Source organism: Microtus oregoni, unplaced genomic scaffold (assembly GCF_018167655.1).
Source record: "Microtus oregoni isolate MIOR12 unplaced genomic scaffold, Mior012 000047F_ref0000412, whole genome shotgun sequence".
NCBI classification, from domain to species: Eukaryota; Metazoa; Chordata; class Mammalia; order Rodentia; family Cricetidae; genus Microtus; species Microtus oregoni.
In genome coordinates this window covers 4,720,372-4,732,891 of record NW_024543221.1, presented here as the reverse complement: position 1 = coordinate 4,732,891, position 12,520 = coordinate 4,720,372, and the positions used below count along the sequence as shown (strand labels likewise).

Genomic DNA, 12,520 nt, shown 5'->3' with positions numbered 1-12,520 from the left:
CCATAATTGTTTTGGGCCTTTAAACAATTCACTTTAAATAATGGATTAAGAGTGAGTGATGGGGGGCTGGAGAGATGGCTCAGTGGTTAAGAGCATTGCCTGCTCTTCCAAAGGTCCTGAGTTCAATTCCCAGCAACCACATGGTGGCTCACAACCATCTGGAATGAGGTCTGGTGCCCTCTTCTGGCCTGCAGACATATACACAGACAGAATATCGTATACATAATAAATAAATAAATATAAGAAAAAAAAAAAGAGTGAGTGATGGGCTGGGCATGTAATTCAGTGGTAAGAACCTTGTTGGCATGTGCAAGGCCCTGGATTTGATCCTCAGCATCACAGAAAAAAAAAAAAGAATAAAAGTAGGTATGAAATTTCATGTTTAGGAGGCTGAGGCAGGTAGATCTCAAATTCAAGGCCAGCCTGGGCTACACAGTGAGACCCAGTCTCTAACAAATGCTGGAAGATGTAGCCAGTTGTTACGGTGCTTGCCTGGCGCACACAGGCCTTGTGTTTGATCTCCAGCATTGCATAAAATCAGGCATGGTGTGCGATGCTTATAACGAAAGCTTTGGGCAGTGGAGGTGGGAAGATCAGGTTCAAAGTCACCCTTGGCTCCATGAAGAGTTTGAAGCTAGGTAACCTGGGATACACAAGACCGTCATATATGTATGGGATAGAAGAAGGCATAGAAAAATAAAAAAAATCTGATTTCTTGTTCCATATTCTGAGTCTAAAAATCTGGCAAAGAAATAAAAGAGGAAATCAAAAAAGAGAGGTTGGAGGGGTATGTGTGTGTATGTGTGCACACGCTTGAGTATGAATGTGTGTGTTATGTGTGTGCTCGTGAGCATGTGTGCACATATATGTGTGTACATATATGTGTGTGTGTGTTAGAGAGAGAGCATGTGTGTGTTTGAGGGAAAGGATTAGTGATTCTCAACCTGTGACTCTTGACAACTTTGGGGGGCTGAATGACCCTTTCACAGGGTCCCATATTCTGAATATCAGATATTTACATTACGATTCATATCAGTAGCAAAATTACAGTTATGAAGTAACAACAAACATAATTTTATGGCTGAGGGTCATCACAACATGAGGAACTGTATGAAGGGTCACAGCTTTAAGAAGGTTGAGAGCCAGTCAGGCAGTGATGGTGCATGCCTTTAATCCCAGCACTCAGTAAGAAGGCAGAGGCATCTCTGTGAGGTCGAGGCCAGCCTGGTCTACAAAGTGAGTTCCAGGACAGCCAAGGCTACACAGTGAAATCATGCCTTGAACCTCCCCCCCCCCCCCCCCCGCTGCCTCCACGCCGCCAAAAAAGATTGAGAACCACTGGATTAGATGGAAAAGCAGGTCTGGGGTCTCAGGATCTATGTAATGCAGGAGACCAGGACATTTTCCTATTGCTACCCAACTGATGGACAACTCAAGTCTAGAACTTTGAGCAGCTGCCAGATAACTCTGTGCTTTGGCACCTGGAATAATTGCCCATCATGAAGGTACGCCCATCTGCTGCTCTTCCAGAGGACAGGGGTATAGTTCTCAACACCATGTCAGATGGTGTATGTCCCATATCCTGGTTACAGTGGACCCATTGTCCTCTGTTGGCCTCCGTGGGACCCATTGAGCAAACACAGTGTACTCAACGACTTGCCCATAAGAGGAGATGCCCTTTCCTCTGAGACCTCCTATTAGCATTGTAGAACCAGCAGGAGCAGTCCTGGGCTGTGGAACACCCCTCCCTCGGTGGAGAGCCCCTCTGAGATGGTAGAAGCAGCCCTCTGGTGCCTCTCTCTGCCCTTCTGTGGCACGCCTCTGATTTCTCTACTGAGCAACTTGGTTTCTGATTCAACAGATGCTCACTGAGAGTCTGGCCAAAGCTTTTGCAGTGTTGTATGAGGCAGATGCTCAAGGTGGGAGAGCGCTGCCTAGCAAAATCTCTCTCTCTCTCTCTCTCTCTCTCTCTCTCTCTCTCTCTCTCTCACACACACACACACACACACACACACACACTTCCAAACAAAAGCCAAAAGAGGGCAGCGGATATATATATATAGAGAGAGATATATAGATATATATCTCAATATCTCAGTGGAGGACTTGCTTAGGCTATTTATTCCAGGTTCTAGGTTCTAGCCTTGGGACCAGAGGAGTGAGGGAAACTTATATGAATACATGAATGCATGGAGAAGTCGCAAACTACAAACCAGCATTTAAACAAAACGGGAACTTCATACGAGCCTCAGGGGACAAAGGAAATCGTAATGGCATTAGAGGGCACAGAAACTTCAAGATACGGTTTTATTTTCCTCTTCTGAGCACTGTCCGACTCTCTAGGAGCGCTAACCTGGTCCAATTCAACCCGTCCAGTTTACAGCCGCCTTCTGGACATGTCACAGATATTCTAGGCAGGAGCATCGTTTCTGCTCAGGATGCCTGCCCCCTTTGAGGTCTCGTTATCTTCACCCCCCCTCGGATTCAGGATGTGTCAGGATGGTTTGGCAGAGGGCAGGGCCAGGCTGTTTGACCAACCTGGAGTAAGGTCTAGCACATAGCAGGGGTGGTAAACAGTACCTTTGATGGTGACAGGGGATAGCAGGCCAGGCTCAGGGCTGGGACCTGAGAACCCGGCCCCTGGAGTGATCCGGACGCTCTCGAGGGAGGCTTTCCGACCCAGAAGAAGGTGCTCTGTTCAAAAGTGGCCCTCACTTGGGGCGTCCCCTCCGAAGCATATCGGTTGTGGTATGTGGATTGGTGGTCGGGCTGGCGGGCGGATGGGCGGGGAAGGGACGGAGTGGCCGGGCTCAAGTTCGCGCCTCCCTCCCTCCGTCCCCAGGTCAGCGGAAGCGATTATTCCCGCGGCGTCTGGCTGGGCTGGGGCGGGCTCGCACCCCAAGGAGACGTGGCCTCCCGCGCCCACGCCTTTGATGGCGCCGCCGCCCCCTCCCCGGCCCCGGGTGGCTATAACTGAAGGAGCACGGGGGTCACGGGAGGTGTCCGGGAGCCATGGCCGCAGCAGGGTCCCAACAACTCCAGTTTGCCGAGGGTGCTGCTTTCCCCGCCTTCCCGGCCGCGCACCTCGGAGGACCGCAGCTTCCTTCCACGCGCCCTGCTGCCGGGCTGCCCCCTGCGCCCCAGGACCCCCGCGCTCCAGCGGCCACGCCGTGCTTTCCAAGCGGAAGCCCGGGACCGGCAGCGCAGAACCCCGCCGGCCTGGATCAGCCCGGGCCCCGCAAAGGTGCGGCTGCCCCGTCGGCACCCCAGCGCCGCAAGCGCACATCGTTCAGCTCCGAGCAACTGCAGCTGCTGGAGCTCGTCTTCCGCCAGACCATGTACCCCGACATCCACTTGCGGGAGCGCCTAGCCGCTCTCACGCTTCTCCCTGAGTCCAGGATCCAGGTGAGTCGGGTTTGCAGGTGCGTGCTAGAGTGGAGGTCCTGGGGAGTCACGGGCTTATTGAGTCATTTTTTTTCGGGGTAGGGGGGTGGACAAGTTACTCTCTTACTCTCTTTGAATCTTATGATACTAGACTACTAAATAGGGATGCCAGTAACGGCCTTGTTACCGTGTAATTTGGGCTGCTAGGACGATTACTGACCCCCTCGAAAGGTACCCGCAGGAAGGCCAGGGGAAGTAGTTGAGCACTTTGTTCAGTAAGAAGACAAAGGAGGGGGCGTGGTCGTGAGCCTTCCTCTGACATTGATTTTAAATTGTAGAGCAGGGTTGGGTCACCAGGTACTTTAAGACAAGCAAGGGACTTCTTGTAACTTTGAAAAATCGAGTGCAAAGTGAGTTTATTGTCCGAAGTCATTTAGGTTCAGAATCCTGAGGTTGCTGGAAGAAACTGCCTCCCTCTTGTGTGTGTGTGTGTGTGTGTGTGTGTGTGTGTGTGTGTAGTGATATTTCATTTGTATTTTAATAAAGCTTTCCTGAAGATCAGAGAATAAAACAGCCACCCTTGTCAGCCTTATAGACCAGGGAGTGGTGACAAACACCCTTAATCCCAGTAGCCACACTAGTTGGTCAAAGAAACCTGGAGGTAGTGGTGCACGCCTTTATTCCCAGCTCTAGAGAGGAATATAAAACAGGAGGAGACAGCTCTCAGTCTCATTCTGAGGATTCCTGAAGGCAGGATCACCATTTTCGGACTGAGGTAGAGGTAAGAGCCAGTGAGTGACTGTTTTGCTTTTCTGACCTTCAGGTTGAACCCAAATATCTGTCTCTGGGTTTTTATTAATCGTGCTACATTTGTGTGTGTGTGTGTGTGTGTGTGTGTGTGTGTGTGTGTGATTGAGACAGGTTCATGCTGGGTAGTCAGGCTGGATTTGCATTCACATTCCTCCTGTCTCAGCTTCCTGGCTGCTTGGATTACAGGTGTGTCTCCCCACACCCAGATTAGAAACTTGCCTTCTTATCTGTTAGTCTATGCCCAAATGCAGTTTTATGTGGGAGGCTTCATTTAATCCCAGGAACATGTGGGCCCCCTTTTCCCCATGTACTTTGGGTAATTATTCAACTGTCATATCCCCCTCCCCTCCTCCCCCGCCGACAGCATTTCTCTGTGTAGCCCTAGACATTCTGGAACTCACTCTGTGTACCAGGCTGGCCTCAACTCAGAGACTCACCTGCCTCTGCTTCCCAGGAGTCCTGGAATTAAAGGTGTGTGCCACCACCACCACCACCCAACTTCAACTGTCACTTTCAACAGTTGTCACCAGAGGCTTCCTAAGCAGGACACCTTTAGTGTTCATAGAGAACTGGCTAAGAAATTTACACACGAATTGAGATTTATTAAGGAAAAATACCTACTTGCTTTGATAGGGGAGTCCAGACATTCAAAAATGGGCTCTAAATAATTTAAATGTCTGTCACTGAAACCTTGTTGCCTAAGGACTTTGGGTGCCTGTATTTTGTGACCTCTTTTCTCATCAGAAATGTCCCAAATAAAGTGTAGACAGACGCTATGGGTGGCACATGCCTGAAATCGCAGCATTTACGAGCTAGAGGCAAAAGGATCAAGAAATTCAACATCTTCCTTGCCTGTATATCCAGTTTGAGGCTAGCCTGGGCTCCAAAGATCCTGGCTTTATTTTGTTTTGGTTTTTTGAGATAGGGTTTCTCTGTGTAGCTTTGGAGCCTGTCCTGGAACTCGCTCTGTAGACCAGGCTGGCCTCAAACTCACATAGATCCACTGGCCTCCTACTCGCAAGTGCTGGGATTAAAGGCATGCACCACCACCGCCTGGCTTTGTGTGTTTTTTTTTTTTAATATGTAAAATGAAAAACAAACAAACCAATATAGTAAGTGCAGATAGAACCAGCACCATTCCAGCTTTGCATCTGAGAATGGCCGGGAAGATCTGGTGCTCTGACCATCAAACACCAGCTCAAATGCTTTCTGTAAACCGCAGGCTCTTAGCAGAGAGTGTGGCTAATAATAGCTGGAATTTACATTGTTAGTTGTGAGCAGTGTTAGTGCCAGAAGGTCAAGCCAGTCTGGGGATACAGTCACTTTGTAGAGTGCTTGCCTAGCATGCAGGGTACTATCCCAGCACCATAGAAACCAGGTGTGGTGGCCAGTGCCTACGACCACAGCTCTGGGGAAGTGGAGGAAGGAGAATCAAAAGGTCAAGGTCAAGGTCATCCTTGGCTACCACCGGGACCAACAACAAAAACTCCAACTCAGAGTCAAGTTGTCCTCCTGTCTCCCAGGTGTGGTTCCAGAACAGACGGGCCAAGTCCAGGCGCCAGAGTGGGAAGTCATTGCAGCCCTTATCATCCAGGCGGGAAGTGTTCCTCCACCGCTCTGCTCCTGGGACTGAAGAGAGATGTTTGAAGCCCCAGCTGCCTCTGGAGGCAGCAATGAACTGCCTTCCCGATGCCAGCAGGGCTGGAGGAGGCCACTGTGTGGCTGGTTCTCAAGGTCAGAGTTTTGACACCTATTCCCCTCTCTCCGAAGATATTGGCTCAAAGTTGGACTCGTGGGAAGAACATATCTTTTCTGCCTTAGGTAATTTTTGAGGATTCTGGGAGAGTTCACAATGTACTCAGAGGGGTCCGGGAGATAAGGACCAGAACGCTACCCCAACCCTGACTGGCCATGGCCTTGTTGATAATGCTTCTGGATTATTTCTCTTGAAGGTTTCTCCTCTTCACCGTGAGCCTTTACCCGTGGCTTGTTCTCAGTAGCCACCCATTCTTTCACTCAGGGGTACCTGTAAATCTCCAAGTCTGCGCATTCAGTTTGGTCCATAACCCCCTGTTCTATTCTAATTGTTCAGACTGATCGTTCAGAACTTGTTTTCTTCGTCAGGACCTTCAGCTTGATTCAATTTCCCCCTTTCCTTGGCAGCTGCTGTCTTCTCATGGCCCCTCCAGGACCTTCAACCTAGTCACTCATTCTACCACATCCTAACTCAACCCTAATCACCCAGATTTATCACCCTTTTTACGGAGTCCTTTTTGTTTTGTTCTTGACCTTGCTATATAGGTAAGGAGGAAGGACCCTGAGCTCCTGTCCTCCTTCCTTCGTCTTCTGAGCACTGGGATTGCTAGTGTGTGCCACCATGACTGGAGGCTGCTGTTTTTGTTTAAAATTGTATGATATGCAACAGTATATCTAAATCCAGCTGTTTGGCACACGTATGACCTCACTTACATGTATGACCTTTTTCTGTGGTGACACTTAGAATCCATTATTTTAGCCACTTTCAAGTATATGATATGTTGTTGCTAATTATAGCCATTACCATAGATTTCTTCAACTTATTCTTCCTACCTGAAACTCTGCATCCTGACCAGGGTCCCCTGCCCCTCACTTGACTGGTGTTTCATCTGGCCTGCCATCTTTACCCTCATCAGGAAGGACACTACATTCAAGTTCTTTTTTTTTTTTTTTTTTTTTTTTGGTTTTTCGAGACAGGGTTTCCCTGTAGCTTTGGAGCCTGTCCTGGAACTCCCTTGGTAGACCAGGCTGGCCTCGAACTCACAGAGATCCGCCTGTCTCTGCTTCCCAAGTGCTGGGATTACAGGCGTGTGCCACCACCGCCCGGCTTTACATTCAAGTTCTTTAAGGAGCCCCATGTCTCTCATTCCCCACTCACTCAGAAAAGAAATGGCTCTATTTAGAAGTCTCTGGTAGCCTCCAGTTATCAAACTGTAGAATCCTTTCAAGCATGCTCCCAATAAACGCACCATCCTTAGCTTATGTGAACCTTAAGATCATCCACCCACAGACGCTTCTCCGTCTCACCCATTCCTTTCTGGTTGGGACTCAGTGAAAAAACAGCGCAGACTCCTACCTTTCGGAAACCTAACCTTTCTCTATTATTATTAGTATTAATGTTTGTACCGGTTACTTTGACCACCATTTTTCTTAGCACTTGTTATTATGTTTCCGGTGCAACAGGAGTGGATTACTAAATGTTTCTCACTAGTGTCCTCACGTAGAAATGAACCCTGTTTTGGGGCAGCTCTTAATCATCGTACCTCGGTGCACAGCTGCCGAGCACATACTGAATGGCTGTGAAAACATTTCCAAGGGAAGTTTCTGCAAGTACAGTGCATTGAGAATTTAAGTTAAAAGCTTATTTGCTGGGCTGTTGAGGTGGCTCAGCAGGGGTAAACATGTTTGCCACCAAGCCCGATGACCCGAGTTAGATCCCCAGCATCTACTGTGGAAGGAGAGAAGTGATTCCTCAAGCTGGCTTCTGACTTCCACACGGGTGCTGTGGTTTGCACCCACACACATATGCAAAATCAGTAAATAAATCTAAGAAAAAAACTTTTAAAAAGCTTTTTGTATTGTTACTTTTCTATTGCTGTGATAAAACACCATGAGCAGGGCAGCCCAGAAAGCAAAGTGTTCAATTGGCCTTTCTTTCAGTTTCAGGTTAGTGTCTGTGATTGGGGATGGCAGGAAGAGCTCTCACCTGAAAATAAGGATGGCCTCAAAGCCAGAAAACACATCCTTCACAAGACCACACCTCCTAATCCTTCCCACCAACTGGGGACCAACATATGAGCAATAGGGGTTCAGGCCACCACGCTTAGTTTTGCTTGTTCAAAGTAGGTAACCCTCATGAGTATTATGGTTTCAGATTTCTTTCTAGCTTTGTATTCCCAGTATTTGTAAATGACTAAGTTAAGATCTGTTTAAATATTGATATGCTAGTTGGAGGGCTCACCATCAGAGCCTCACACCTAAAACGGTGACAGTTTAGATGACAGTTTAGCCCAATCGAGATGACGCAAATCCAGTGACAGGATGGAAGAGCTCTCGTCAGAATCCCTGTCAAGGAGAAGTGATCAGGGGCTGGAGAGATGGTGCAGCAGCTTAGAACACTTGCTGCTGTTGCAGAGGACCCAGGCTTGGTCCCCAGCACCCTCATGGTGGCTCACTGTCCTTAGCTCCAGTTTCAAATCTGATATTGTCTGGCCTCCTTGGGCACCAGACACACAAACGGTGCATATATGAACATACAGGCAAAACAGCCATGCACACACACAAAAAAAGAGAGAAAATAAGAATGGTTCATGGTCACAGAACTTAAACACAGCAATGATCACCATTCAAAGATAGGATGACTTCAGTCCACTCAACCTTCACGTCTCCTTTGTCACGTTGATCCTTTTAGTTAGGACTACGAAATGGAACCCATTTAAAAGAAGGCCCCTAATCAGAGCTTCCATATGCAAGCTATTATCTTTCAAAGTTGTCACGGAAAAACATACATTCATTCCAGTGACAATGGTGCTTAGACACTAACTGGCTAATTCATCACACACACGCCATTTAGTGCCTGTGGGCAGGCAAGGACTCAGTGTGTCATGAGGATTTAGAAATAAAATAGACAGCCGGGCGGTGGTGGCACACGCCTTTAATCCCAGCACTCGGGAGGCAGAGGCAGGCGGATCTCTGTGAGTTCGAGGCCAGCCTGGTCTACAAGAGCTAGTTCCAGGACAGGAACCAAAAGCTACGGAGAAACCCTGTCTCGAAAAATCAAAAAAAAAAAAAAAAAAAGAAATAAAATAGACAGTAAAGCCCAAAATAGTGCCCCCTTTATGGAGCAGAGGCAAATATATATGTGTGTGTGTGTGTGTGTGTGTGTATACACACACACATATATGTTGTGAGATATAAAATCAGAGTTACCGCTCATGCTGGGAGAGGTAGGTTGTCTGAGGCACTTCTGGCTGTGTTGTGGTCAAGAACTCCCCCTCTGGAAAGATCAGTTAGAATGGATGGAAGTTACGGTGAAGGGGAACAAAGGCGCTGTCTGTGGCCAAAGGACCCAGTGGAGAGGCAGTGAAGTGGAGGCTGGACTGGGCATGGCTCTGTAGGTCTGCTCAGACTTCTGAATTTGTCCTGGGGGTCATAGACTTTAAGGTATTCCTAGACAGGGATAACATGGCCAACTCTGTGTTTTAAGAAGCCACCCTGGCTGAATGTGGAGGTGAGTAGGTGCTGAGAGCTAAATGGAGGGAGAGATGGCTGTGATGTCCCAGCTGCAGACAGTGGCAGTGATGAAGACAGAGTCAAAGCTGCTGCGGAGGCCATGTCTGTAATCCCAACACTCGGGAAGTGGAAGCAAGAGGATCAAGAAGTTCAAGGCCATTTTCAGTTATAAGCAAGTTTGAGGCCAGCCTGGCTACATGAGACCTGAAGAGGGAGAAATTTGTTTCATGTGTGGTGCTGGTACCGTGGCCCTCACAAGCACCGTGTCTGAGCCTTGGGCCTCACACACGTGGGCAACACTCTGTTCCTGAGCCTTGAGCCTCACACACGTGGGCAAGCACTCTGTCTGAGCCTTGGGCCTGGCACACACTGGGCTAGCACTCTGTGCCTGAGCCTTGGGCCTCACACACGTGGGCAACACTCTGTTCCTGAGCCTTGAGCCTCACACACGTGGGCAAGCACTCTGTCTGAGCCTTGAGCCTCACACACGTGGGCAAGTACTCTGTCTGAGCCTTGGGCCTGGCACACACTGGGCTAGCACTCTGTGTCTAAGTCTTAGGCCTCACATAGGCCGGGCAAGCACTCGGTGTCTGAGCCTTGGGCCTCCTCACACATGCTGAGCAAGCACTCTGTCTTCAAGCAATCCTGAGGCCCCCTATTTAACTCTTTGAGACAGGGTCTCACCAAGTTGCCCAGACTGGTCTTGAATTCACTCTGTAGCCCGGGCTGACCATGAACTTGTGATCCTTCTGCCTCAGCCTCCCAAGGAGCTGGGATTATGGGCCTACCCTCACCAGGCCAGCTCAATAAAGAAAACTTAATAGGTATTATCTGCTTTTACATTCTCTGTTGGTTCCATCTGGGAGCTGCTGTAAAGCTGCAAATGCGTGCTCAGCACAGCTCAAAACGACTAGGATCACAGGACAACTAACAGAATCACTCCTTTCCTGGCACCACGTGAGTCCCAGGGATCAAACTCAGATTGCCAGACTGGCACTAAGCACTTCTCACCTGCTGAGCTATCTATCTCACCAGCCCTCTGAAACATTTTAAACAGAATTAATGATCAACTTGTAATAAAATGAGAATGCAGATATTAAATTTCATAGATCGATTTATTTAGAATTACAAATATTAAGAATAAAAGATTTATGCATTTCTTAATTAACATAACAGTTTAGCTAAATATAAACTCTGCACTAAAGATCTGCAGTGGCCCAATACCAACAAAGAACACGGAAGCGCTTTTAAACTATACAAAAATTTCAAATGGAAAATAATCTTATTTCAGTTTTATTGTACATTAATATACAAAAAGCCTCATTTTATGAGACATCAAAGAATCAGAATCACCTCTATAGTTATATTTTAAACTCCAATTCTGAAAACAATTATAGTTTGGCTTTATAATATTCTATATTAAAACAAAATTTTTAAAATACATACTTTTTACAAGATTATTTTAGGCAGGGTTTTTTCTTAAAAAAAGAAAAAACAAAACAAGAAAAAACTAAAACAAAACCTCTCTCTGTAATTCAAACCGGTCATATGCTTTCCTTATAAAATATTTTTACTTTATAAATTGTGTACTGTTGGATTTTAACCAGTAATCTGGTTTAAAGTTGTGCAAATAAACAAAAAATATGAAAATAGTGTATAATCAGTCTTTTTTAAAATAAATCTAACAATAGCACTTTTTGCCCTGAATCATGGAAAGGCATGCCAAGTCCGCTTGCCGAAATCCAGCATTCCAGAATACAGTTCTTCCCACTCCTTCATTTTCTTCTACTGATAAACAACGAAGTTTTTATAAATTATGATAAATTAAAATATTATTATAAATTGATCTATAGAACCATGTCATACTGTCAGTATATGTACCATATACTTAAGTCTGTATTTTCCATACATATTCCAGAGGCTTCCTTAAGACTAGGACGGCTTCCCACACTCAGGATGTATATTTTGAAGCCTGAGACATAATGGTCAACTAAATTCGCTGGACCAGTCGGTGATTTTCAGATGGATTCCATCCTGCACGGAAAAGACCATGCTTCTTTGCGTTCTCTGTCACAGGAGTCATTTGCGTGTGCTGAGCAGAATTCATGCATGTATAAAAATGGTGAGCACGCTCCTCCATGAAATAGTATATTCAGATAGTTTCAGGTTAAAAATATTTGCTGATAAACATGAAATATAAGCAACACTACTGCATCTGGATAATAAAAGCACAATAAATAAATGCTGGTCGGCACAATGCTGGTTTAAGAAGCAGTACAGTGTATTAAAAAGCCATATGTGGATGGACAGTTCCCTGGTTTTCCAGCACTAGGTTATCTGGTGTTGGAAGCTTAGATTAAGGAAAAAGACTCCTTGGACCGAGGTCTTGTGCAGCTGGGTACCAGATCTCTTGTGCTCAGTCTCTGTTGGTGTTGTTGGCTGCAAAGGCATGTAAGTTTCCCATCTGGCTCAGGCCACTCTGGATATGTGCAACATGGATTTCCACATTATTCTGGAAACAACTAAAGAAAGAAGAAACAAGGTTAACTATCACAAAATTTAAAAAAGCAAAAAAATTAAATTCATTATTATTATGTGTGTTCCAGGCATAAATGTGGTAGGCAGAGGATAAATCTGTGGGGTGTTTTTTTTTTTCTTTTTTGAGACAGGGTTTCTTTGTGTAATAAACTTTGGCTGTCCTGGAACTCACTTTGTAGACCAGGCTGGCCTTGAACTCAGAGATTTGCCTGCCTCTGCCTCCCTAATGCTGGGATTAGAGGTGTGTGCCACCACCACCTGGTAGAGTCTGCTCTTTCTATCTGCTTTCATTTGGGTTCTGGGGACCGAGCTTAGGTCTCCAGGCTTGGGTGACAAATGCTTTTACCCACGGAGCCACCTTGACCGCCCTAAGCATATTCATTTATTACTGTGTGTGCGCATGCATACCCCGGCACACGTAGTGGTCAGAAGACAACTCTGTTAAGTTGGCTCTCTCCATTCATCTGTATGTGGGTTCTGGGGACTGAACTCAGGTGGCCAGGCTAGCGAGGCAAGTGCT

The 12,520-nt window shown here is 46.7% G+C and overlaps 2 protein-coding genes across 3 annotated transcripts in view; one reads left to right on the top strand and one right to left on the bottom strand.

The window, feature by feature from the left end:
* Window positions 1–3,012: 3,012 nt before the first annotated feature.
* Window positions 3,013–6,244, top strand: Mixl1 (Mix paired-like homeobox). 2 transcript variants are annotated; one of them, XM_041635201.1, is made up of 2 exons: window positions 3,013–3,405; window positions 5,718–6,244. In XM_041635201.1, the coding sequence occupies exons 1-2, from the start codon at window positions 3,013–3,015 to the stop codon at window positions 6,024–6,026; spliced, it is 702 nt and encodes a 233-aa protein (XP_041491135.1). In that variant the 3' UTR covers window positions 6,027–6,244. The 2 variants fall into 2 exon arrangements, with proteins under 2 accessions (XP_041491135.1, XP_041491134.1); XM_041635200.1 differs by having other exon boundaries at window positions 5,694–6,244.
* Window positions 6,245–10,564: 4,320 nt separating this feature from the next.
* Window positions 10,565–12,520, bottom strand: part of Lin9 (lin-9 DREAM MuvB core complex component) — a 48,118-nt gene continuing 46,162 nt past the window's right edge. The window contains exon 15 of the mRNA XM_041635515.1: window positions 10,565–11,984. Within this exon, the coding sequence (XP_041491449.1) occupies window positions 11,879–11,984 (106 nt within the window). The 3' untranslated portion in view covers window positions 10,565–11,878. The remainder of the gene's footprint in view (window positions 11,985–12,520) is intronic.

Coding starts and splice junctions, on each gene's coding strand:
- Mixl1 (XM_041635200.1), top strand. CDS start 3,013: ATGGCCGCAGCAGGGTCCCAACAACTCCAGTTTGCCGAGGGTGCTGCT. Junction 3,406..5,693: donor TCCCTGAGTCCAGGATCCAG/GTGAGTCGGGTT, acceptor TCCAACTCAGAG/TCAAGTTGTCCTCCTGTCTC.